The following is a 25,242-nucleotide window of genomic DNA, read 5'->3' on the forward strand; positions in this document are numbered from 1 at the left end:
TAAACATTCACTTCTCCTTTGAAAAATTAAATGCCTTTAAGTGTCCCTATCGATGGCATCTCTTCAGAGGCACTTCTGTGGAGTTTAATGGCCAGACCACCCATACCTCATACTGGCAGTGTGTGCACAGTGAATTTGCGTTCAGAAACTGCTGACTTGAAAGGCTTAAGTAATTCAGTAACAGTTAAGTGGGGCTACACCATGCACTGTGTTTAGCATAGTTCAAAGGCTGGGAGAAAGTGGTGGGAGGCTTTGGGAACAAGGTAAAAAAGGAAAGCCTTTTAAGAATCTTCCTCTGCCTTTACTATAAGAGAAGGAAAAGTTACTGTGAACAAGCACTGAAATTGAAGTGCCTGTGTACATCTCTGATTGCTTTGCTTTAATCCCCCATGTGCTACACTATATTGTACATATGGTTTAGGAGACTCGCTTATGATGAAGCTTGTCCCATAAACTGTATAACTGCAACTTAATGTGCAGTCGGGATTTCCAGCTGCTCTTCCTGCAAGCCCTAGTGGATTGTTTCCAAAAGCATTCAACCCAGACTATACTGTCTTTTCTGACTCATTCAAGTTGGCATAAATTAGGTCCTAACATGACCTGTTTGTGTCTCCCCTGCCCAGCCACAGTTCTTTTTTAAGATAAGCACTGTATGCTGTCAGAAGGATACATATATATATTTTATAACCTCTCAAGCATTTTCAGCAAGAGATATACCTTAAACTTAGTCTCAACTACTCTTCAGAAGGTGCATATCTCAAATGACTTTGTAGATTAATGGGTCTTGGTACTTCAGAGACCATCTCTATTTTAATGGCTGGACTGCAGCAATGAATCATCCATAATCATCTCATCATAATTTATTGCTTCAAAACCAGCTGTGAATATTTTCTTCCCATTAAGATTTATTCCTTTGGGTTTGATGTAATTAATTGTCGCTTATGACTTAAAGAAAATATGCCAGTAAATATTTATGCCTCATGCCCCATCTGCTTTCTCTTGTGCTCTGTATACTCAATGCATAACAAATTTCTACATGCCTCACACTGCAGTTCATATTACAGGGAGTCTGTGGTTACAACAGTAGCAAGCAGTTAAATATGAGAAATCAGACCATGGAGGCAGTGATAATATGACAATATGAGATGCCGAAGGGGATATAGCAGCAATACTGCAAATGATTCTTCCAGTATTTGGCAGCCCTACTTATAGCATTGTCAGAGTTAGGTTAAGCATCTCGGAGTGAGGCTAAGTATCTGATTCTTTTAAATACAGATAGGAAACTACTGCTGTATGAGAGTGTCACAGAGGGACAGGAGAGAAAATGGGAGATCCAGAAATATGATAAAGGAGCACCCAAGTCTAAAGCTACAGAGAAAAGAGAAGAAAGGCTATTGTGAATCTTTCCCCCTCTCCCCCCCCAATTCTTATACAGCCACCAAAAGCTTCTATATAATGTGTATACGTGATGTTGAAAATGTGGAAGTGCAATTTCATTTCTGCCTGAATATGAAGATAAGCAATTCTAAGATGAATAGGTATAAAACCAAAAGGAGAAATATATTTCGCAGAGTATACAAGTAATCCCTTCCACAGCCCTGCACTGTAGTCCATAAGGTGGAGAATAATTGAAGGGAGGTGTTCTTATTTCTCTGTGAGCTAGAGAGGGGCTCTCTGGAAGGTGTTAATCTTTACCACAGCAGCATGAACGCCCACGTGTGTCTAAGAAAGGGCCAAGACTCAACACCACAATTTAGCCTGCAGCTGCTGATTCCTATTCCTTGTCAGGATATAATTAAGGTACTGTCAGGCTGAATAGGAAGATGAAACTTAAAACTAAAAATACCTCTAGTAATTATGGCTTAGATCTGAAATGCAATGGCTGGATTTTGATTTCTGAAAGAGACAATGCTGTTATGGAAGATGCTTGAGTAACTAGTGAGTGAAAGCTATAATAAGTGCTGTTGTAATTCCCTGTCCATAAGGCAAATTGCTGAGGGTGTATATGCAAGCAAAAGTAAGCATCTTGGTATGTAGACTTGTCTACGTAGAGAAGTAGGCCTTTGTTAGTTTTATTAAGAAATGTTCATCGTCATTCAAACAAGATTAAAAAGAAAAATTGTTTCAACTATGTGTGATCACTATTCACAAAATCACATCCAAAGACTTTCCCGAATTATGCCTGAAAGCATGAGTATGGTTTTGATTTAAAACAAACACAAACTCTCCCCTGGGTTTCAAAAATGCATTTCCATACTTGACTTGCTGATGAATACCAAACATGGGAAGAGACATCCTCTTTTCTGAACTCCTGTAAGCCTAGATCTTCACAGTAAGGGCATGCTCTCCTCTAGAAACCCTGGAGAATATCTGGAGATAGAGGCCATGATTAAAAGAGATCTGTGCCACAAGTGCACAGATTTTCACACCCTGACCTAGTAGCAGCATTATTGCCAAGAAGTTACATTAAAGTTATTCCAATATCAAAAAAGTTGATGTAAAATATAAACAGGCATATTTGTACCTAAACTTCTAAGGATGCATGATATCAAATCTTTAAAAAGACTTGTGTGAAATAGAAGGATAGAAATACTAATCACTGAAAAGTGCACTCTGTTTTCCTTAAAGTACACCCTGCCAAGGATTTTCCTTTTCTGCATATGTTATCATTTAGTCTAGATTCATTTGTAAGAGCTGTTTCCTGGATGTTTTTGTTCTATCACTTCAGTGAGTACTGGCATTTGCCTGACAACGCAGTGAGATGATTCAAGGAAGAATTGGCTAGAAAATCTAATTCCTTATTTTTGCAATTCCTTTTCTATGTCGCTTGACTTACTGCATATTTACACAAATACAAAGGCAGCAAAAAAGATGAAGTGAAAAGAGGTGAAACCACAGAAGGCTTGATTCAGCCAGCTCAAATTAGGGCAACTTTAACCTCCCCTGAATCTGTTTAAAAGCTTGGTAGCTGAACTGCTTGCAATTGACAATGCCTAAGCATCTGCTTAGGATGGCCAAGCTATGCAGTATCAAGGCAAGCAGTCAGTTCTGAAAACTCAGCTTATAAGGTGACATTCTTCATTATCTCATTAAACAGAGAGATCATAGAAAACATGATCCATAATTACATCATCTCTCCATTTTCGTAGCAGTCTGCTTCCTTTCTCACCAAGGCAACAATCTTGCCACCCTTGACTAAAATAGTCACTGCTTCCTTTCCTTGAGATGCTAATGCCTGTCTCCTAGACCAACTGTGTTCTCCTATACTCAACTAACCTGCTAACAACTCCATGCAGCAGTTCTTCCTCCACCTGTGATTCTGATGGATTAAGGTTCTTCTATGCAGCATTAGTTGCCTATTATTGTCCCCACCATCACTGCTTTCCTAGTCACATCATCCTCCCCTCCCAGTGTGCTACTACCAGCAAGTGTGAGATAGCTTGCAGAACCAGTGCACATGGGAGAGGTTCAGTAGAGGACCCAACAACTAAATAAGAGTATCTTTTGGCAGCACAGAATTTGACCTAAATTCATTCTTCTGTTCTTTGCCTCTCCTGCTACTCTGGCCAAGTGTTCCTGCTGGTACTACCTTGGGCTGGGCCTAACCAATAGACAACTGTGTGTGTTTACATGTATGCGTTATATAGTCTGATGTGAACATTTAGCTCAGTGGAAGGAAAGTAGGGACAAACTACCTATCAGGTTTTTCTTTTTATATAAGGTCTACTTACCAGCAGGTCCAAAGCAGAGAATATTTGATATAGGTCCAGTGAGAAAGAGATTGAAACATGGAATGGACAAAGACATGAAAGTCTGTGTTATCCTCTGTGGGATAACAAAAAAGTCTCATTGCAAATATTTAATCACATCTGTCATTCTGTGCAGCTTATGAATGACTGTATCTTATAAATCCATGAGCTTTATTCTATTTGAAAGATTTTGACTAAGTTCTCACTTAGTGTAAACAAACGAAACAAGACTTATGTAATTAAACTACATTGAAAATTTATCTAATTATGAAAATAGCACAAAACTATGTACTTAATTTGCAGCAGTAAATTATTGCAAAGCAGTATAATTGTTAATCATAATTTAATTCAATGTTTGGTAATTACTCATTCTCTTAGGATGAGAAAATTCAGACAGTAGAGCATTCTACTACATACTCTCATAGCACCAGTGTAGAAGTTCTTCACAGGAGTCTAAATTTTACAAGTAGACAGCATGGCAAAGTCTAATAGGATCACCTGAAGTACGGAGGATGGCACACTTCAACTCCAGGACATGTTATGATCTTATATAAGAAAATAGTACTACAATCTAGCATTCACCTTCATTCTCTCTTCATTTCAAGCTCACAGATACCTCATTCAGCTGCCCCTTCCTGATTAGCCTCTGCTGCAGTTCTTCCTACAAAGTCCTAATGACTAATATAATTAGCCTTGTCCACTTGGACTAAATTCCAGTGCATTCGGATAAAAGTTTGTTCCTACACATCTACTGAAAGGAGAAAATTAGTACAAGACAGTCTTTCAAACTCTGTTAATATCATACTCATAATACACATAACGCTTTCATAGATAGTACATAGATAATGTACCACAAAGTTGGCATAAAGACAGAGAACAGACATCACATTTAGTTACTATTTCTTCCTACGACTTCTATTTATCTTTGCAGATGTCCACAACCATTGGATTAAATATGGACACAACAGTATTTCTTCTAGTATGATGGACTATCAGAACTTGATGTAATGTAAAAATGTATCACGTGAACATTTCTATTTTCAGAGCCCAGGAAAAGATATCCAACTTAGGCAAATACGAAATACTATTCCTCTCATGCAACTTATTTTCATATCATAATACACAGCTTGGAGTTTAATGGACTATTACATGCACTCAAATGCCCATTCTTTCTTAAAAATCTCTCTATGGAAAAGCAGTCTGTTATAGCAAAGTGTTTAATATTTTAATAAATCAGCGTTAGTACACTTGGTGAGCATATGTAGGGCAGGCACAAGTCTATTTTTACTTGTACTAAATACACTAATCTGTAATGGGAGACAGTGAACACAACATTTATGATATCTATGTTCATACAGTCTTGTTGCATTTATAGTTATAGTGAGATTAGACATAACTATACATAAACTCTTTCAAACAAAAACTGAACACTATAGCTAAATGTATTACTAGTTATCTTTAAGAAAAGTACCCATTAGCCATGTAGTACAATTTAGATTTATTTTTTCATTCTGCAAACCTAATGGCAACTTTAAAACATTTCTGGCACTGCTGGCAACAGCAATTTATAAAATCTCCATGAAAGAGAAGAGAATAATGTATCTTCTGTTAATGGCACTCTGGTTTGCTAGCTATTAGAGAAGCTAGGGAAACTGCCCTGTGTTCATGTCCTTCTTTGTTCCTGCAGCCTCCACTCATTCATCATCAGACACTGGTAAGGGCTTAGAACAAAATGCTTTTGAGTAGAATGCTGAACTAATCCTCACATAGTGGTTAAGTCTTCCCCATTCCCTAGTTTGCTCGAGCTCTGTTCCCACCCAAACACGCCACTGGCACACCTGAGGAGGGAAGAGCGATTCTGGTAAAACAAGAGCAAAAGCAAACAAAAAAAAAACAAAACCCAAACACCAGCGTGCTTACATTCTAATGATTAGTGTAGAAGTTTCCTAGTGTACTGCATTACTTGTGTAACATTTCAGGTACTTAAATTAAAATTCTGTCCTGTATTTCTGCTCAGAATAAATTAAACAGGAATATGAAGAAAACTTCAGTTCTGCTCATAACAGCTAGGGTAACTATTTAACAGTAACTCAAAAGCTGAGATGCTTTGGAGCCTAGAAGAACTAAACTTCCAGACCACTAAACACCTCTTCTAGTGTGAACAGGGATGCTCCAAAATAACATTTAACTACTTAGCTTGTAAATGAATGCTCTCTATGCATGATGTTCTAATTTTAATTTAAAATTGTAAATTCTACTTCTGCATTGTGAATACAAAATCATGTGGTTCAATACAATCTCTATTTCAGCACAATCTTTTTTTCTACTGTAGTAATAATTGCAATAATTACAGAATGAACTAAGTACTAATACCTCACTTTGAAAATTACAGCACTTTCTGTGTGTGAATTGTGCATGTAGAGTACATACTGTGTTCACAAAGCTGCACAGGGAAATCTGGCTGTTTTCAGAGCACACTATGCAAGCAGTGAGCAGGCAATGGGAGAAGATAACATGGCAGACCTTGTCTCAAAGCATGCCCGGTTATCCTCCCAAATAAGTAAAGGGCCTGCCAGAATGAAATACAGAATAGTAAAACCAAGCAGCTCTGCTAAATTCCTTTTGAATTAAAACCGATTCTGATTACCTGCCTGATTATCCTGTTCTGGTGAATATAGTAAGAGTGCAGCTCAAATCATAGCTTTCTAGCTGTAACTGAACAATGTTGTATCCTTTCTAAGATTGTCATGTCTCTATCTCAACTTATGGGTTGAGATAAAACTATTTACTAAGATGGAAAAAGGAAAAGGAAAATAGTTAGGACTTTATACATGTATATAAATGTATACAAACAAGTGATGCACAAGTAATTGCTCACCATCCCCTGACTGATGCCCAGCTAGGCTCCTGAGCAGCTGACAAGAGCAAGAACTCCCACCTCCTTCCAAACTCCTCCTGCTTGATGTCATATGGTATGGAATATCCCTTTGGCAAGCTCAAGTCAGCTGTCCTAATTCCATTCTCTCTCAGTTCCTTTGGCCCTTCACTGGTAATGGCCTTGGCTCAGCAGGCAACTATAAATATTGGTGTGTTATCAACTCTGTTTTTCTCCTAGAACCAGACATAACATCACACCAGAAGAAAACAATTCAGCTCAGATGAAACTAAGATAAATATCCCCCCGCCTTGTTTCACCCAGTATCATTCAAAGTAGAGAGGCAGGAATCTGCTTAGTTTCTCACCTTGTGCCTTATGTGGTTGCTTACCATCACACACTACTTAGGTTGTGCATTTTGATCCCTGTATCATTTGTGAACTCACAGTCCAATGAATAGCATGACATTTAGCCCTCTAACCTCTGATACTATTCCTTAAATCCCTAAAAGCATATTTTCTATGCAATTCTTTCTGGTAATGTTTCTGCTCTCCTGAGTCCTTTCTTGAATAAAACACTATTACAGTCACAGCAATATAATGTCATTCAGCTTCATAAAGATGGTGTGTAAAGAAACACAACTCTTATTTTTCCAAATACAAGCTTAATCAAAAGCTGTTCTTAATTTAATTGCATTATAAACCATAATACGTGGAGATTTAAGTATCATTTTGAATGCAAAATTATTTGAGTCCTTCAGCAGCTTTTCCTCCTCTAATATGGAAAGTTTTCTCCCTAATTGTATCTCTGTGTCTTCAAGAACACTCAGCAGCCTTTTAAGCATCTGTTCTTCCCAACCTTTACACTAACAAGCTACAGTTTGGAATAATTTACTCTTTAGCTTATTTTTCTGTTTTTAGTTGCTGACTACAACGCATAATGAAAACACAGGGAAACCTCTGAAGCAATCTTTATTAATGTATTCTGTATAGAAATCTGTATGCTTTTTTTTTTTTTTTTTTTTTTTTTTTTTTTTTTTTGCTTTGGATATTTTGCAGAAAACTGGAAATCACAGGAACTATCAATTATACACTGACACAATTTTGGAGTCGGTTAGTCATTGACTTCTTTTAACATGTACCCTAGACGCCCCCACACCCTGCTCAAATAGCTCTCAATGGACATTTCTCCAGAGGAGATTACAGTGTGTACTTACTGAGGCACAGTTGCTTTCTGACTTGTCTTCCAGAAAGCCAATTTGGCATGGTGTCCTCTGATTCTGAAGCCAGTAGTCTGTTGACTCTAGCAGGCTATTACTGCAGAGGATCTGTTAAAATAGTTAAAAAATGGTTAACATAGTTTAAAGTTTACTCAGTCCTACTGTGACTGAACTCTGTTGTTGGCGCTCAACAAAAGTCTCACCTAAACATACTTTAGCGAGGCAAGACTTGGGTTCCCATTCCCTTTAGACTTATACAGTTCATGTGCCTGGGATTCAAGTGATCCTCTAACGTATTGGACAATTTTCTCTAAGAACTAGAAGTCCTTGAAGGAGGTGCCTTAAATAACCCCAACAAATAAAACACTTTTTATTGGAAAACAGTGCTAGGAGTCTTGTTCTATGTTAAAGCGATAAACATTGACTTTGGGAAAACTAATCATTTATTTATACCGCAGTATACAAACCTACAGTTTTTATGATTTACCGTGTCTCTCTGCTTAAAATAGACCTGTACAATTCATTCTGCTAGCAGCTTCATTTCTGAGACCGCCTAGGCTATAACCTCTTTCTTCTTAAAAGTATTTTTCTGCTTTAAGAGAAGCTAAAGCCCTTAAAACTTTCTGTGAAGAATACTGAGCTCAGTCAGTACCCTAAGATCAAGGCTTCTTCATAGAGAGAGATCAGTCTCCCTGCGATGACTTAGTCTTAGCGCACGTGCCACAAGCTTTGTTTGCACAAAAACAAAATTAGACTATATAGATATATAGACTATATCTGTAGATTATAAAGAGTCAAAGTCAATTTTGTAAGGCAGATAATTTAGACTGAAGTATATTCCTTGCTGCTTCTGTACTAACTATGCACAATTTTCATGTAGGTCAAATTGCCTTTTTAATAAACAGACTTCTGTTATTGAAATGTATCTGCAGAAAGTCACACCCAGAAAGGACTATCTTTTTGAGCATGGCATCAGATTTTTCTGAAATACCTAAGTCTGGAAGTGACTCATGGATCTGGGCTGGTTGTGCCAGACATAACCAGGAACTGTCTGCAGCGACAATACCGCCAGAGTCTCTGTACAATTTGTTGGGGGCTAAAGAGCCACATCATAAAACGGGCAGGCTTGTACTTTATTACATTTATAGGGTCACTATAGAATATCCACTATAGAAAGATCCATGACAAGCAAAAGAGGCAGATGACAACACTAAAAATCACTCGTTCCTGTTTGCCCTTTCATTGAGAGTGTGAAGGCTAGACCAATTTATCCTAATTTCCATCAGGGATAAAAGTGGAACTGAGAGGCACAGATGGTCGAGGGGTTGAATTCCTATGCTGACAAGACTGTTAAAACTGAAAAGTTGTTTCTTTCCATGCATTCATTTTCTGTTTAATTGAGTACAAAGGACAAATAGTTGAGAATGGTGAAGCATGGGAAAGGGGGTTATTCACATGGACAGCATGAGGAATCCTATTAGCCAACAAAGTTGCATGCTGTCCTCCTGGAGGGACTGTGCTTACTGACTGTACAAAAAGCCTATCAGCCTAGCTGATGCATCTCTCTTTAAATTCAGTTTAAGGCATGTATTTCAGGTAATGGGGCATTCTGAAGCAAAAGAGAAAGGGTCTGCCTGGATAAATTAATCCACAGGCTGACTATTTGCCATGTTTTTTTTTCTCATCCTTCACAATTCTTCCATGAAAAAGAGGAATCTTTATTATTTTTGAAACAACTAATTAGCATCAGGAAATAGCAGCAGCAACAGCGATGGTACTCATTGAACAATTTATATGGCTTATCATTCCTGGGCAAAATTGTTAACAAGAATGTTTGTGAAATGGATGTATATTTTCTTTGTACTGCTGGTAACTGGGAAAAAGGTACTATAGCTTTTAGACTTTTACTTCAATAATATTTCAAAATATACCTTTGTTGTCCTACGTGGAAAAAAAAAAACAACTATCCACAATATTTTTCATTATCTTACAGTGTAATTTGCATTGACATTTCTTTCCTACTTCAGGAACACTTACTTTCTAAACCTAGATCAATTCCTTATGAAGTGAGAAGAACTTGTCAGGCCTCTTCCTTTCTCAGGGAAGATGTGAGACTGTGGAAAGCTGATCTGGCCAGCTAACACAATTTTCTAATACTCAGGAGCAATATAGAAGTAAGCCTATTACCACACACAGGCTAACACCCACTCTAATTTTTAACTTGTCAGAAAGTCATATAGTTAATACTGCATTCCCTGTGGGATGGATGACAAGGAATACCAGAGCCCATACATTTGGCTTGCTTCAGTACCTTCCTTCAGTGCCCTATACAAAGATTTTGTACCTTTATGGTTATCTATCTATTTATTTATTTATTTCTGCAAAAGGATAGGCTGATTTGCAAACTCTAGCCCTGCTACGAGATTTCTTCTGAAGGAAAAGCTACTGTGCCCACAGACTTTGTTCTGAGAATTACAAAGACTTGTGACTGCTGCGCATCTGTACCAGTTTCTTCTCGGGGACTGCTAGCTAATCTTGTTTACTAGTTCAGTGACTCTGAACTCAATAAATTCTATAGCATACTGTCTTAGTATGAATAGATTCATGCCACCATAACTGAGTCTAGATGGGAAAAACAGCATATGTCATATAGCAGAGAAACAATTTCCTTTTATCTTTATAAACTGTAAACCTTCTTTTTTAAAATAATAGTAATAGTGTTACTGAAACATTTAAACTGGTTGATAAAATATTGCATCAAATATTTTTTTTCAAAAAGTACCATCTTCAGAAAACCTTGTGAAGAATCTCAACATGTACATTTACCTACACACACATATATACCTGATGCCAGATTTAATCTGATTCTAGATCTTCTCATCCTCAAGGACTATAGTTCTGATGTCCTCTTAGACGTGATTTGAGAACATACAAAACAGTCCTCTCTAACTGAAATAGCTTTCTCAGTAACAACTTATTTCCTTAAAAAAATCTTAGTGAACTTGTCTTTAGTTTTAACAGCTTCGGGTCTTTCTTACCCAAATGTCAAACAGTTTCTGAGAAATTGGAATAGGCAGAAATTATCACAGAGAAACAAGCTTTAGAAAAACTTGCTACTCCTTTTTCTCAAAGCATTTTGTGCGCTCAACCAATATTTCTCTTCAGAACTGCTAGGTTACAGCAGTTGTATATTGTAGGTGATTAATTAATGAAATGAGATGGGCATTTCAAATTTCACCTACTTTTCTTCCTGTGGATGTTAAATCACCATTGGTATATCTATCTTCCATTCAGGAAGCAAATACTGGTAATGAACTATCAGAAGTAATAACTCTCCTGAACAAACGTTTCAGGTCAGGTCACTGCTGTCAAGCTTGAGGGTAACTCCAGGGTTATTTATTAATTTTAAGGCTTTTTGATGCATTTAATTTTTGTATGCAACATTTCATAATATACCTTAAGGCAGGGGTAGAGATTATTACATGGCAGCTATGATATTATGTGATTTTTAGTAACCTTGAGGAGATGAGCAGCACTAGCAGGATGGTGTTCTCCCTGGCCTATATTCTGCTATATGTGCACAAGCAGTGCTGGACACAGCCTTGAAAATGTAGTCAGAAATATGAAGAAGGGTGCAATGGCATTTTTACTACTGGAGATCAATTTTCAGCAATTAGAATTTGAAGGAGGTAGGTGAGAAAAGCAAAATAGGATATACTTCAGTCCATGCAACAGGAGGTGGGGAGATGTATGGGAGATTGGTAATCACAGCCTGAACCTCTGATTAATCAGCTGAGGCAAGTATGGGGTCAGCTGTGGGAGCACAGGTGAGAGTGATGTAGCTGTGCTCCTGGAAGGGGTGGAGCTCGACTCCATCCCCTCTGAGACCTCATTTAAGGGCTGACTCCCACTGAGGCAGCATCTTTTGGAGATCGCTCACCAGTGAGGACTGCCCCAGCTTCTTCAGCCAAGGCACCACCACTGGTGAGTTTTCCTTTGCTTATTCCTTCTGTACATTTGCTACCATCTGTATATTAACAACCAATACAGGAGGTAAGTAATCTAACAAATACAAGTAGGCCCAAAGTCATCTGGAATGCCTCTGGAAATTACTCAGAAATGACAGCACTGTGAGAAAGGGAGGCGTGTGGAAGCATATGGATGGGGACTTCTTGCTCTGATTTTACACATATCTGAATGGTGCTCGGAGGACAGAAGGTGACATTTGACTAAGCAATAGCTGTGAGGAGATGTAAATTTTGGATGAGTTTAAGCTTATCTTATGAAATACAAGTTTCTGCATTACAATCATTACAGATATGTTGTTTCTTAGAACTTTCCCACTAACATTTCCATTGAAGAAGGATAATTTAGGCCATGCTGCAATGCAGATCACTGTGAGTTTATGCATTAACAATATTATCATGGTCAAAGACACACAAGTATATGCAAATGAATTAATACTCCTAGGACCTGGATACTGTAGGACAATTCTACTTGTTAACTGTGTTTATATAAAATGGGAGTATGCAGATGTGTTCTTATAAGGACTGAAGTCTGTATACTTCAGTAATGTATGACTACAGTGGTCAACCGTGTATAAGCTTGAGTGAGCTTGCCTGATCTATGGGGTAACTAGTGAAATGCAATGTGAGCATAGTTATCCCTCAGATGTAACTGTTTCCATATTTTCTGATTGCCATTTTTGCATTTAGGTCCTTTTCAAACTATACTGAGCTGTTCTGTACCAAAGATAAGGAACCTAAACTTGTACTGCTCTGGTGGTTGTTCACCATCTTTCTTTGATACACCCTGCACTTCTAATACAAACAGCTTCACTTTGGAAAATTTTCTCCTCTCATCTTATAGTTTTCTTCATTGTCACCTAGCTGAGACAAATTCTAGGCCAATCCCACTGGTGTACGTAGGATTTGCTGAATTCAGTGAGGTTGCTTCTGATTTGCAGCAGTACAAGTGAAAGCAGAACTTTATTCAGTGACTGCACTTACACTTAACAGCTGTATGTCTGGTCCAAAGCAGGATCATCACACTCAGAAAACAATTCAGGATGTATTTGCATCATGCACAAAATGTGGAATCAGCAGTAATTCATGGTTCTAAAAAAAAAAGTTTTCCACTCTCATCTAGAGACTCAGCCGTCAGCATTACTCAGTGTGTTGTGAATCAATGAACTAAAATCAGCCTCTAGCAGTGTGTAGATTAGAAAAGTCACTCTTTCCCAGAGGAAAATACTGCATACAAGTTTAGCGTAACAGCTTCCTGCTCCCTAATTTAGATCATAAGACATTAAAATACACTAAATATCTATAACTGTGACAGCATTAAATAGGCTCTGCCCCACAAATGAAACATCTGCGTCTTCGTGGCTGATCATCTTAATTGCTTTGGTTAATTACTACTCATCAAAAAAGATGTGAAAGTGGGACATACAGAATAAGATGAACTATCACGGGGCCCATCTTCTGCATTTGTTCAGATTGGTCTTTGTGGTAAAAGACCACATCCCATATTGCTCCTGACTGGAGCCATTCCCATTCATACCAAGTGAAAACACTCAAACCTGAAAGTGAACTGTTTAAACTGTTCCCTTGCAGCAGGAACTCACAGTTTCACTCCAACACCAATTACATAACTAACTTAAAAAATTACTGTAACTAATGTAGGATAAAAGAAAAGATAATGGCTTACTTTGATTATTCTGCATCCTTTTCCTCTCTCTCTCATACACACACACACAAAAAGAACACTAACACATACTGTGACAAAGCTGCAAAGAAGCCCAAAATATCCCACTGTTTGTCAGAAGTGCTGGCAGAGGTGAATCACTTATTCTAGTGTGTCTAACATCACAAAATTGACTCGTATTACAATGAAAAGTTCAAATGTAAGGGATCAGACAGATGAAGCAGCTCTAAATCAAAAGGTAAAAGTAGGTCTGCAAGAGTGATGCTTCTGAATGTGACCATGCTGGGAACATTCATAAACACAGTGGTGACACTTTTCAGTGCTGTGCAAACTGTCCTTCAGTCTTACGTGAAACAGCCAACTCAGATTAAAGAAGTGTCAGATGTTCAGCCACGTTATGAATTTTATGCCCATTTCTACAGATTCCAATTACAGTCAGCAGCATTTTAAAAAACCCAATTTATCTTGAAAATAAGGAAACTCTTTGAACAAATAAAATACTGATGTTTTGTCTTTTGCCTTGCTGGGATGAGTTAAAGATGCCCAATTCCAGCATACAAATTAGTCTATTGAGGTTTTTTTATTTCAGTGATTTTACATTTCCTGAAATTTCAGTAGACAGCCAACACTCAACCTCCAGAGTCACAGTGTGGTTTTAAGAAGGATAAGGAATATAAATCTTTATCTTCAACATGTTTATCTTTCTGTCTGTTTACATATTTACATTGTTATTTATTTTGGAAAATAGAAAAACACAAAAGGAAAGCATTACAATTAGTAGTGAAGGAAGAAAAAGACAGAATTATGGGAAAACTGTATGAGCTGTGAAGTTTTATAATATTTTGTGGTAAACAGATGCTTTCTTACCAGTTCTAGAATTATGCCTATGGAAAATAGTTGAGCTCAGATGGTTACTCCAAACTGAGAGATGAAAGATGGCCTGTTCTCTGTAATCGCTAATGGCCTTCCCTTGGACTGCACTGCCACAATCTGGCCCTGAGAGTGGATGAGAGCATCCAGAGTCTTCCCTTGTGTATTCTCAATTGTAATACCTACGTTAATAAACTACTGTCAGTCATACCTGACTAATCCTAACTACATACAGACACATACAGGCACTGCTTCCTTTCCTCCCCATGCTCTAAAGTAAATAACACATATAAATCCATTTTGAGGCAATAAAAGCAGCAACAGCCAAATCTATACTACTTTCTTGGTTGCTGACATACTCTGCTAAGGTATTAGGGAAGGCAGAAAAGCTCTATTACATGAAGGACCCTGTATCATATTGACCTCGGAGAAGCTAAGCTCTGGGCCCTCAGCCTGGGTCCCCAAAACTTGCAAGCTATCAAAGAGCAGCCCTGACTTTATTTGTGCTCTTCATGACTTTATACTTTGCCAGATAACGAGAAAAATGAGAAATACTTACTTGAGGGAAATGTACCTCCCACACACATAAATTTTGTAGCCAGACAAGTATAGACCATGCACACAAAATTACAAGACACCATAAGAGAGACCAGAATTTATTTTTCTGTATCAATCCTTTTCTTCTTTAGGCATCAGTTAAAGGTTGTGTTTCTCAATAATAGTAAAAGCTAGAAAGCAAAGCTGTAACCCGGGGTATATATATTATTGAAAATAACATAAACTCGGAAGTTACCTTTTTACATGCTGTGACAGTGCTTCCCAAACTGCTTCCTGAACTATCTGTACTGTTGCCTTGGTGCTCTGCGACTTCTTGCATCAGTGAAGATTCAAAGTTGCTGAAGAACAAAAAACATACAAAAGTAAGCTCCAAAAGTGTTTTCAGTGACTCAGTTACATATATAACTCAAATTATGCAAAAAATACAGTTAATTAAAGAGAAGCAACTAGTTTACAAGAAGTTTTCTACAGCCTCACTAATGACATTAAAATTCTATTCTATCCCAGTCCTGGGAGATGTATTTCACACCAAACTGGCTGATCACTACACAGGTAAAATCAGCAACTCTGTTACCCAGGGGATAAGGGACATCACAGTCAGGAGTAACTGCTGCACTTCCATAGCTTTCTATTTCTTTTTCCTACTTTTTAATTGGTCTAAAGATTCGACTTTCCTGTGCTGTAACTGCAGAGCTAAATCTTTATTCTTGTGCTGCGTTGCAGTTCAAACTTAAGGTTGTGCTGGTGCGATGAATTCCAGACTCTGTTTGCAAAGCTGTTCACACAGTCAGGGTTCACAGACTGAAATAATTTTAACAGAGAAATGAAGAATTATGAGTTATATTTGGGAACAGTCTTGTCTAATCCACAGCTGATTTTCAGTGAGTTTAGGGATGTAAAATACATAGAAATATGGAGAAACGCATACACACACTTATTGGCTGCTGTCGATAGTTAAATGAACACGTTCTAGATGTCATGTGAAGCAGACATGCAGCAGTACATACATACTAATTGGTGTAAAAGAGCATATAGCTGAGTTCCTTCAGTTGGGCCATCCAGTGTCATACAGTTATGTCTTGCATAACCCAAGCAAATGCAGCATATTGGATTGTGTCATGGGTCTTTCAGTCAAGACAGAACTCAGGTTTGGCTTTTCAACATCTTTTTCAATTATTTCATCAGTCATTTTGATCAAAGTTTCCTCTTTCTTTACCCAAAAGGCTCCTCTCTAAGCTTTAATTTTCAGTGTGCATGTGATTTCTTAAGAGATTCTCCTCAGACTATTCAGTCTTTAGTGAAGTAAAATAAACCCAATTTTCATCAGCTCCCCAGAGAAAAACTATTCTCTCTTTGAGAAGTTGTCTGCTCTCATTAGTTTCTCAACAGCAGAAAACTGAAAGAAACTGCAGCAGAGATGTTGCCATATTATCATCAAATGATAACTCTGCGTTTGTGCGCTATGCTCATTACTTCACACCAGGAATTTACACAAAGCACAAGTCTTCCAAGGCATCTGGCAAAGGTAAACACCTTTTCAGTACAAGATAAAGCAAGCTATTGAAAGCTTCAGGTCCTAATTCTCACCTTTGCTAGACTCCCACTGCTTGATGGAGCACGCTCATCTGACTTAGATGTGCTCATTGGATATAGAGCTATCATGGAAGGCCACAGACTTAACAAGGAATCTGTCAAAGGATGGCAATTTTGGGACTTCATTCAATACAGTGTTTAGTAGAGGGTGCAAGTCTGTAGTATCTACTAAAATATCCTGTATCCTGTGAGAGAATCATTTCTCCTTTGGTGACAGGGATCCTAATTTACAGTTTCCATTCTGAAACTGGGAACCTGGACCAATGGCTCAGTGTTAGGAAGTATGCAATTTTCAGTGTAATATCTCTATTAATAGAAGGGTTTCCAGAGTCACTTATTTGCCACCAGGTGCTGTTTTATCGACACCAGAATTGTGATTGATTCTTTTTTCATACAAAGCTAAATGCTCTCGCTGAGGATGCAAACAAATTTCTTGGAAATCGGAAGCCTGCAGCAAATTGCTATGAGATTTATGGCACCAACAGTAATAAAAATCCATCCTTTGTTATTGACCAAAATGCAAAACAAATGCTTCTATTTTCCTACATTGAATAATTCAGAAATACTGACCTTGATGACTCAATACTTAATAAAAAAAAAAGCCCCACAGATGCTTCTAAAAATAATTACCTTTATTTGCAGATGTGGCAGATGGTGCTACATCACCAAGAAGAGGTAAATTAAAGAATTCCCCAGGTTATCACTGAAGGAAAATAATCTTGTGAAACAATATCAGGAACTTCACTTTTGTACCATCTTGAGCAAGCATAACCTGCTTAAACAAACCTTGCTGCTCAATAATAATTTCTAAGGTGCAAGTTCAATAAATAATGAGTGACCATTACATATTTAACAGCTTCATGCTTTTCATTATGATCTTCTATCTCAGGATTTTGAACACACAAAACATACTGATGCATGGAAAAGGTAATCTTGTTGAAGTAAGCAAACTGTACACCTTAAGGTTTCTCAGTGCCATTAACACTAAGTTATAGTTGGCTACATTTCTAATGCTTTGCTAATGTTTGTACTGAATGCTAGTGCCATCATAAACTGTATTTCAAAATAGAACTGTGATACAAGCAAGAGCTGGGCAAAATTCACCAGCATATTCTTGATTTTGCATTCACAAAGATACCCAAAGGCGACTCAAAAGCAGGGAGGCAGCTAGCTTAATCCAGACCCTAAGCAAACAGCTTTTTGGAAAGGCATGCAGCATTCAAGCAGCATCTCTTCACTTCAAAGCCCAAATCCTTTTGAAGTAGGCACACCAGTCACGCTCTTCCCCATGCTACCTTTCAGATTTTACAGTTTTAAAAATTACCTTTACACATAAATAGGTCAAGAGTCACTAGCAGTAAAGGCTTTAGATGCAACACTGTCAAAGTAACTATTTTAATCCATAGAATTGGTTTTGATTCAGTCAGGACCATGTGTATACTTCAATCAGAGCACAGATGGTTAGTCAAACAGATGCTCTATAAATACCTCAAACAAATGTCTTTCTGACTTTTTTTTTTTAATGGATTTGGAACCCATGTGCAGAATATAATCACTGGCAATACCAGGGCCTGATCTTGCAATGCATTCATAGACTTGCTTCAGTCTCCATTGGCTGTTACTGACTTCACCGGGAACTTAAAATAGTGACACCTCAGTATCAGACCTGAGTGTCTGATACGTAACCAGGTTGCTAGTAAAACTGGTGCACTAAAAAAGAGCAGAACATTAGGTCTTTAAATTCAGATTGCTCATTTGATTGTATCTATTGGGTACTTTGGATTTACATTCCATTTTTATCACTGCAAAATGTTAAAAAAAAATCCAGGTCTTTTGCTACGCGCTAATGAAAAGAACAGAGAAAAAAACTGCCCATACTACGGTACACCACACAACAAAAAAGTCTTTATCTTTCATGTTTACACAGCCCTGATTGCCCTTTATTCTGTTACAAATCTTGGAGCTTCTGCAGGCATTAGCAATGCCTGGACTTCTTACAAAACATGTTTTAAAAATACTACAAAAGAAATCTTTTATGGAAAAATAAATGTGGAAGAAAAAAAAAAGTTGCACAATTTAGTAAGAAATATTCTTCCCTTTATTTACTGATTGAGTTATTTAAGGAAAAATAACATCATTTTAGCTACTTCAAATCCTTTATCATACTAAACAGTTCAAGCAAGGTACAGATAAAAGCTGACAATCAGGAGCTGAATGGCAGGTAAGTTCTTTTTTATTTTTAGTTTTTGTGATAGTCGGACTATATTTCAGTAATTTTCAGACAGAGATCCAACCCATAGGAACTCTACAGAAAGCTGATAAGCATCCTGCCTTTCTCCCTGTGGATTCTGCATTGAATATGACTTTAGGGCAAAAAAAGGACAATTCCTACTGGACCTTTGTTATGCTTGTAGAAGAATGACTAGTTGCTAGGGTAAGCTTCTAGAAAAGACAGGCTTAGTTCTTGGTTCTTCAGAAGAAGCTTCGTAAAAAGTACAAGAAGAACCGTGAGATCTCTTCCTGTGAGAGTGTGTGAGTTAAATGGAGAAAGACACTTAGAAGGACACGTAGGATGCAGTTTTGGTAGCCATCTTTTTTGAAGAGTTCCTAATTTGGAGGACTTCTGGAAGCGATTAACAATTAGACAAGATCTGATGAGGAAAAAGTCTGTCTAAACATAGGAAAGATTAGGGACCAGATGCTTAAATTCACATGAAATATCACCATAGACTGCTTTCTGATCCTAGAATCAAGGAGACTGTACCCAGCACTGTAGTGCCATTAGGTGGGAAACTAAGGCACAGCTGGGAGTTTGACTGCAGGAGAGCTAAGAAATCTCACTGAAGGAAAGATGCTTCAAACTATTCTGGTTATATGTACCTAACCTAAATGGGCAGTGCTGATCAAGAAGAAGATTTCAGAAACATAAAGACCGAATCCAGTGTATCCAGGTACAGCTGTTACAGACACAACAGAAAAAGGTAGTTTCATTTCAGCTAAATCTTTCAAAACATTTTTCTGGGGTTATAATGGTGTTCATAAAAGCAATATGTTTTTACCTTAACTAATGACTCCTGAAGAGTAAAACAACCGTCTAAAAATAAGTGCCTTCATCTCAAACGGTCTCAGAAAACTCTTATTCTCTTCAATCCAGTATTGTTCCTATGACCACCTGCAGCTGTATTCATAAACTACTTACTTAAAACGTCAGGGTACATTCTGAAGTTATTTTAACGCAGTACAATAGAATTCTGATACTGCTTATTCAAAATAACATATTTTTACATAATTTACATGCCTGAAACATTCTTGAACAATTCTGAATTCCTACCAGTGTCCAACAGAACACAAATCTCCTCAGTTTTGATGCTAGGTTAATATGCCAACCAACAGCAATCCCTGAAAAATTACAAAAAATAAGGTCTCAAGATAAACGCTTGAGAAGAGTGATTCTTTTTAACAATGCTATCAGTGTATTAAATAAAATGGAGCTGCCACCCTAATTACCTTGGCTTCTAATGATACAAAACATGCTTTAACACAATTCTATCAAGATCTTACAAGCATTGCCTTTGCTTTAAATTGTTTGAATTTTTTTTTCCTATGGACTAGACTGTGTTTAATGGGATTGAACAGTAGATGTAAAGGCAACGTTCTTATTTTTTGTAGCTTACACTAGCATAAAGAAATTGTAAGTTTTCTGTCCAAGAAACTACGATTGTTTATTGTTCCTTGTGGGTTTTTTGGCCAGACAAATCCTACTACTTTCTACGCCCTAAACCTATGGCCTTTCTAACTATGTAACAAACACAGGCCATTATCTATGAGTGTCTAACAATGAATCAGATCACTGAGATGTTAATTTTAATTTATCTATTTCTTTTTTGTGGTGGTACAGTGCTTATAAAATGCAGAGCTTCTTCAGCCATTACTTTGCAATAAACTTCAGAATAGCTATGAAATTGTTGTGGTAACTGGGCCTGAAACATTTGACTTGTTCTTGCTGGAACACCCATGGTTCAGCAGGGCTATCTACCCTGCTGACTGAGCTCTGGATAAACTTGCCATTACCTGCCTTGTTATTAAGAGGGAACCTGCTAAATGAGTGTTCTTGTATTTACACGTAAGGCATGAATATAGACCAGATTATGTTTAGGCACGAGTTTTCAGTTATCCACTAAGAAATCAAGAGATTTGGTTGCAGAGAATCTGAGAGAAGAAATTTCTCTTTGATACTTCTTTTTTATGTAGTGCTTGAAGACAGGAGAACAGTTTCTGTTCTATCACAGTGATGTTAATTTAGATACAGACAAGTTCACTTGCATTATAGTCTAAGGAATGATCTTTAGTGAAGTTGACCAAATAGTTGAGTCATACATGATGAATGTCTGGATCACAATTGTTATCTTGCCCAGGCTTTAAATAAAATAAAAAAATAAATAATAATAATAATAAATATACATATATATTATAATGGGAAATTCTGGCATTTTGTAATGCACCCCAAAGTGCCAAATGACTGCAACTCACAATACAAATTAAACTGAAGGTGTTTCTGGGCAGTGTGTTGCTGTTTCAGCAGGGCGCAGCAGCAGACATGCTCTTCCTACAAGCTTCACCATGAGCAGAGGTGGACTCGTGACATGTGTCTATGCGTCAGTTTAGTTACTGTTCACCATTGCGCCCTTTTTCCTTTTTGTTAAAAGGAACAAAAAAGGAGGTATGCAAGTACATACAGCTTTTACAAAATAACTATTATTTGTGTGTGTGTGGGGGGGTGTCACTATAATCAGTTCAGCTGGAAAAGGATATAGTATAATATACAGGCCATGTTCTGCGTATCCAGAATAAACCCATGCCAAATTAAACCTGGTCTTATTTTTTCCCCCCTGTAAATTGGACTTGGATTGCTATTTGTACTATCTGCTTATGCTCTGCCTCTGTTTTTTTTCCAGTAGTTATTCAGTTATCTTTCTACGTACAACATGCTCAAAGACATCTTCTGACTAAGAAAATCATCTGTTGCACTCAGCAAACACACGTTTGCTTATGAATTAGTTTTACTTGTATGAAATAAAATCTGCTACTGATTGCAGCACCCGAAGATGTATCTCTGTGTAATACTCAGATGTCTGTTCTGTAATGTACAGCATTGATTTCCATAATCTTAGAAATATGGCTGCACTTTAAAAAGCATCAAGACTTTGGACTTGGTAAGTACACTAACATTTAAATTATATCCTGAAAATCACTCGAGACAGTTCAGATAATCTGGCCATTGGATTTCATTGAATGTATGGCACACGTTACACACAGGATTAAATTCATTGGCAGGTACAATGTGCAGCCAAGATTACATGAGCATTTAACTAAACCAGTCAATAGCCATGCTATTACTTCTGTTTTGTTCCCCTCTATTTGAGGGGAGGGTCTCATTCCAGAACTAGTGTGAAGACAACGGCTTTTTCATTTCAACATCACAGCATGCAAGTATTTTCCTTTTGTAAATAAACAAGCTGTCCATTTTTACTGGATGTCTGCAGTGATAACACATGTCCTTCTCTGCGAGAGAAGAAATTGCTTTGCAATATAGAATAACAATCTGTAAGTATTTTGTAGGACTGATCTGACATCTTCCCTTTTCAAACTGAAATTGCATAGATAACTTTAAATGAATCTAGGGGAACAGGCTAAAGATCTCATTTAAACACAGTTCCATAACTAAGTTACCATTTACTTTTTTTTTCCTTTAAAACTGTGAGGAGTCACAGTATGTAATGAACAGCTCCGCTACTGAGGCACATTTGTAAGTATGCAATCCCTCAGAGACTACATGAGGACCCCTTAAAGCAAGTGTAAATCCTGTACACCTACTGAAGAGAAACTACGAGGGCTGCTCCAAAAGTAATTCTTCCTATTTTATTACGTTGGCCCACAATGGCAGCAAATGTTGAACCATCCTACCATTATTGTCATATTTTGTTGCTGGGAGACAGATGGCAGCAGAGGGGCAGCCTGACAGAATGGCGTCTGACATGACAGTGAGTATGAAGTAAAGCTGTGCAACTGAATTCTTCTGTGCAGAAAAAAATTTCACCCACTGACATTCTGCTGAATATTTTTTGAGACCCAGCAGTGGACGTGAGCACAGTGAGCTGAGTAAGTGCATTTCATCATTGGTACAGCAACAGTGGGCCGCCCCAACTATGCAGACTTTTATGAGCGCAGCATGCAGGCTCATGCTCATTGCTGATGAAAATGCTTAGTTAATGATGGTGAATATGCTCAAAAATAGTATTTTGTAGTGGAGAATTTGCTCTATCAAATAGTGCAATTATGCTCTTTGGACATGTTACAGTGTCCATGAAAATAAAAAGGAGGCATTACTTTTGGAGTAAGCTATGTACAAGACCAAGTGACTTATGATTACTGCTCAGTACTGCAGCCCCTCTTGGGCTGCTGAATGTATTTCTGTCTACAACTGTTCTGTCATTTGGCTTGATAGTTATGCTCATGCTTTCTGGATTTATGTAGCCCATACATACTGCACTGCCACTTCATTAAGAAAATTAACCTCACTGGAAAAAGACCAAAAACACACTAAAAATTGAACTGGTTACTCAGTTGTTATAAAGCAACAAATGCTATGCAATATCCACCACGTGGTTGGCCAGGGAGTTTCTGGGAAAGCAGCGGTTATCCAGTTCTAGGAATCCTAAATTCTTTTAAAAGGTTTTATGCGCAACACAAAGTTGCCTTATTTTAGTGAATTCCTGTTTATTATCAATTCACGTGCTAAACCCAAACTTCTCCAGTAATGAATGACTCTCGTCTGGAGTCTGAACATGGTCTGAAGCACGTCAGAAGCTGTTCATTGTTGGTGCAAGGAGACAGCTCAGAGACAGAACACAGAACCTTGCTTTAAGATGAACTGGTTAGAGTTGTACAGGACTTGATGACCAGTCCTGAATTTCACCAGCTGGGAACTTAACTCTGCAGCATCAGGTTCTGTGTTAGATTTTATTTATTAGTATTATTTTCTTTCAGTGGTAGATTAAATTTAGTTGAGGTTTAGAAAGGAATTTTTCTTTGGTAGAAGTCAATCAGAATTTATTTGGGATACAATAAATTGTGATACCAAAAGCGAGAGAAAAGACAGCTTTGATAATAACTGCTGACTATCCATTATGTGTCATTGGCATTGGCAGCAGCCAGATATTAATAACTGGTCAAGTCTTGAAGTGAAGAAATTAATGAGGGAAAGAGATTAATAAAAATAATTCAAGGTTGACAGGACCTAAATCCTAGAAAAGAAGGTTTAGAATTTACACAGGGCACCAAATAAAAACCAGCACTCATAATATTAATCTGTGTGTGCTGAATTTGTGCTGTTAAGAGAAAAACAACACCCACTCTGAATTTTTCCTGTCTGAAGCTGAGAGAAGGGCAGGTGTACTCTATATGCAATTAAAAGCACTATTTAATGCACTGCTGAAGAGGAGGTTAAAAAGTTCCACCCCTATGTTCCTGATGCTAAGCCCATCATAAGTGTGGGGGGTTTCAAAGCCACTGCTGATGCAGGTGTTGGGCAGGCACGTAGGTAGGGAAGTACACCAGCCCCTGGGGAGTGCAGCCCAGTGACCAGACCATGGAAGAAAGGGAGATGCCACTGCAGTAAGCTGGTAAGTAATGATATTATTCTAACTCAATTCCCTCCTGTGAGAAAGCTAAAACTACTTTGCCATTTCTGAGTGCAAGTTCAAAACGTGTAGTTTGAACACGCAGTTCAAATTTATTGCTTGCATGCATTCCTGCTCCTTCATGCTGAAGCTGTACCCTCACTGTCAGATAATGAAATACTGGCTCTGAGAGGCAGCTACAGCACTCCAGAATGAGCTTAGATAAATGTTTAAAACAGAATACTGTTAACTGGAGGGACCACTGCCAGCATCCTTGTAATCCCAGACCAGTATCCTCACCTGACTGAGCGCCCAGCCTCACCTCTCAGCCTGCTCTGGCTCTGCAGCACCTGTGGCTCACAAGGCACTCAGCTGTCTTGATACGTTACTGACTGCCCTCACTCCTGTCTGCTTAGGTGCCATTCATTGTTTAACATACAGCTCTTTAGTGTGTGCTCTAATTTTGATGTCTTTATGCTCAAGTAGATGAGGAATGACAGCTGCATCAGGTAGTGACTTGAAGTGGGTTTTAGTGCTGGTTTTATTATCCACAGTGCAGATAAAGGATCCCACTGGCCTAATTCTGCCTCACTCCTACTATGGGCTTAGCTTAATAAAAGGCATTTAACCAGAAAGAATAAAGTAATTAACCTGGGGCTGAGGAAAGAAATGGCAAAAGCCTGCTAACCTGCTAAGTTTGCTTGTCATCCTTACAGGAAAGAGCTCACAGCCTAAAACACATACAAAATGGACAGCTCAAGAACAATATGGACATCTATGAAGCTGCCACTAATAAACATTCTGCAAGCATTTTCCTCCTGTTCCTCACAGCCCCACACCTCGAGAGCTCAGATCCTCATCCACAAACTTAAAAATGTAGACACTTTTAGTTCCTTCTGCTTTTAGCTGAAGTTTTTGACCTCACTGAAGAAGATATCCCTCTGAGAATTGTTGTCTCTTTGACAATGTAGGTTAGCAGGGTTAATGAACTGA

At 37.9% G+C, this 25,242-nt stretch overlaps 2 protein-coding genes across 7 annotated transcripts in view; one reads left to right on the top strand and one right to left on the bottom strand.

Annotated features, from left to right (window-relative positions):
• The window catches only part of DAW1 (dynein assembly factor with WD repeats 1), a 133,602-nt gene that overhangs the window by 52,137 nt on the left and 56,223 nt on the right, over positions 1-25,242 (top strand). Inside the window, exon 14 of one of the 2 annotated variants that reach the window (XM_072344819.1) lies at positions 4,681-4,698. The exons of the other annotated variant lie outside the window; for it this stretch is intronic. The gene's annotated coding sequence lies outside the window, so the exon portion shown is untranslated. Of the gene's footprint in view, positions 1-4,680; positions 4,699-25,242 lie in introns of those variants that run through there. 2 annotated transcript variants of the gene reach the window in all.
• Positions 1-25,242, bottom strand: part of SPHKAP (SPHK1 interactor, AKAP domain containing) — a 64,341-nt gene that overhangs the window by 34,237 nt on the left and 4,862 nt on the right. For all 5 annotated transcript variants that reach the window (XM_072344812.1, XM_072344811.1, XM_072344814.1 and 2 more), the window contains exons 2-3: positions 15,213-15,315; positions 7,841-7,951 (exon numbers count right to left, since the gene is read on the bottom strand). In XM_072344812.1, coding sequence (XP_072200913.1) covers positions 7,841-7,951; positions 15,213-15,315 — 214 coding nt within the window. The remainder of the gene's footprint in view (positions 1-7,840; positions 7,952-15,212; positions 15,316-25,242) is intronic.

The sequence above is a fragment of the Excalfactoria chinensis genome, chromosome 9 (genome assembly GCF_039878825.1).
Source record: "Excalfactoria chinensis isolate bCotChi1 chromosome 9, bCotChi1.hap2, whole genome shotgun sequence".
In the NCBI taxonomy this organism is placed as follows: domain Eukaryota; kingdom Metazoa; phylum Chordata; class Aves; order Galliformes; family Phasianidae; genus Excalfactoria; species Excalfactoria chinensis.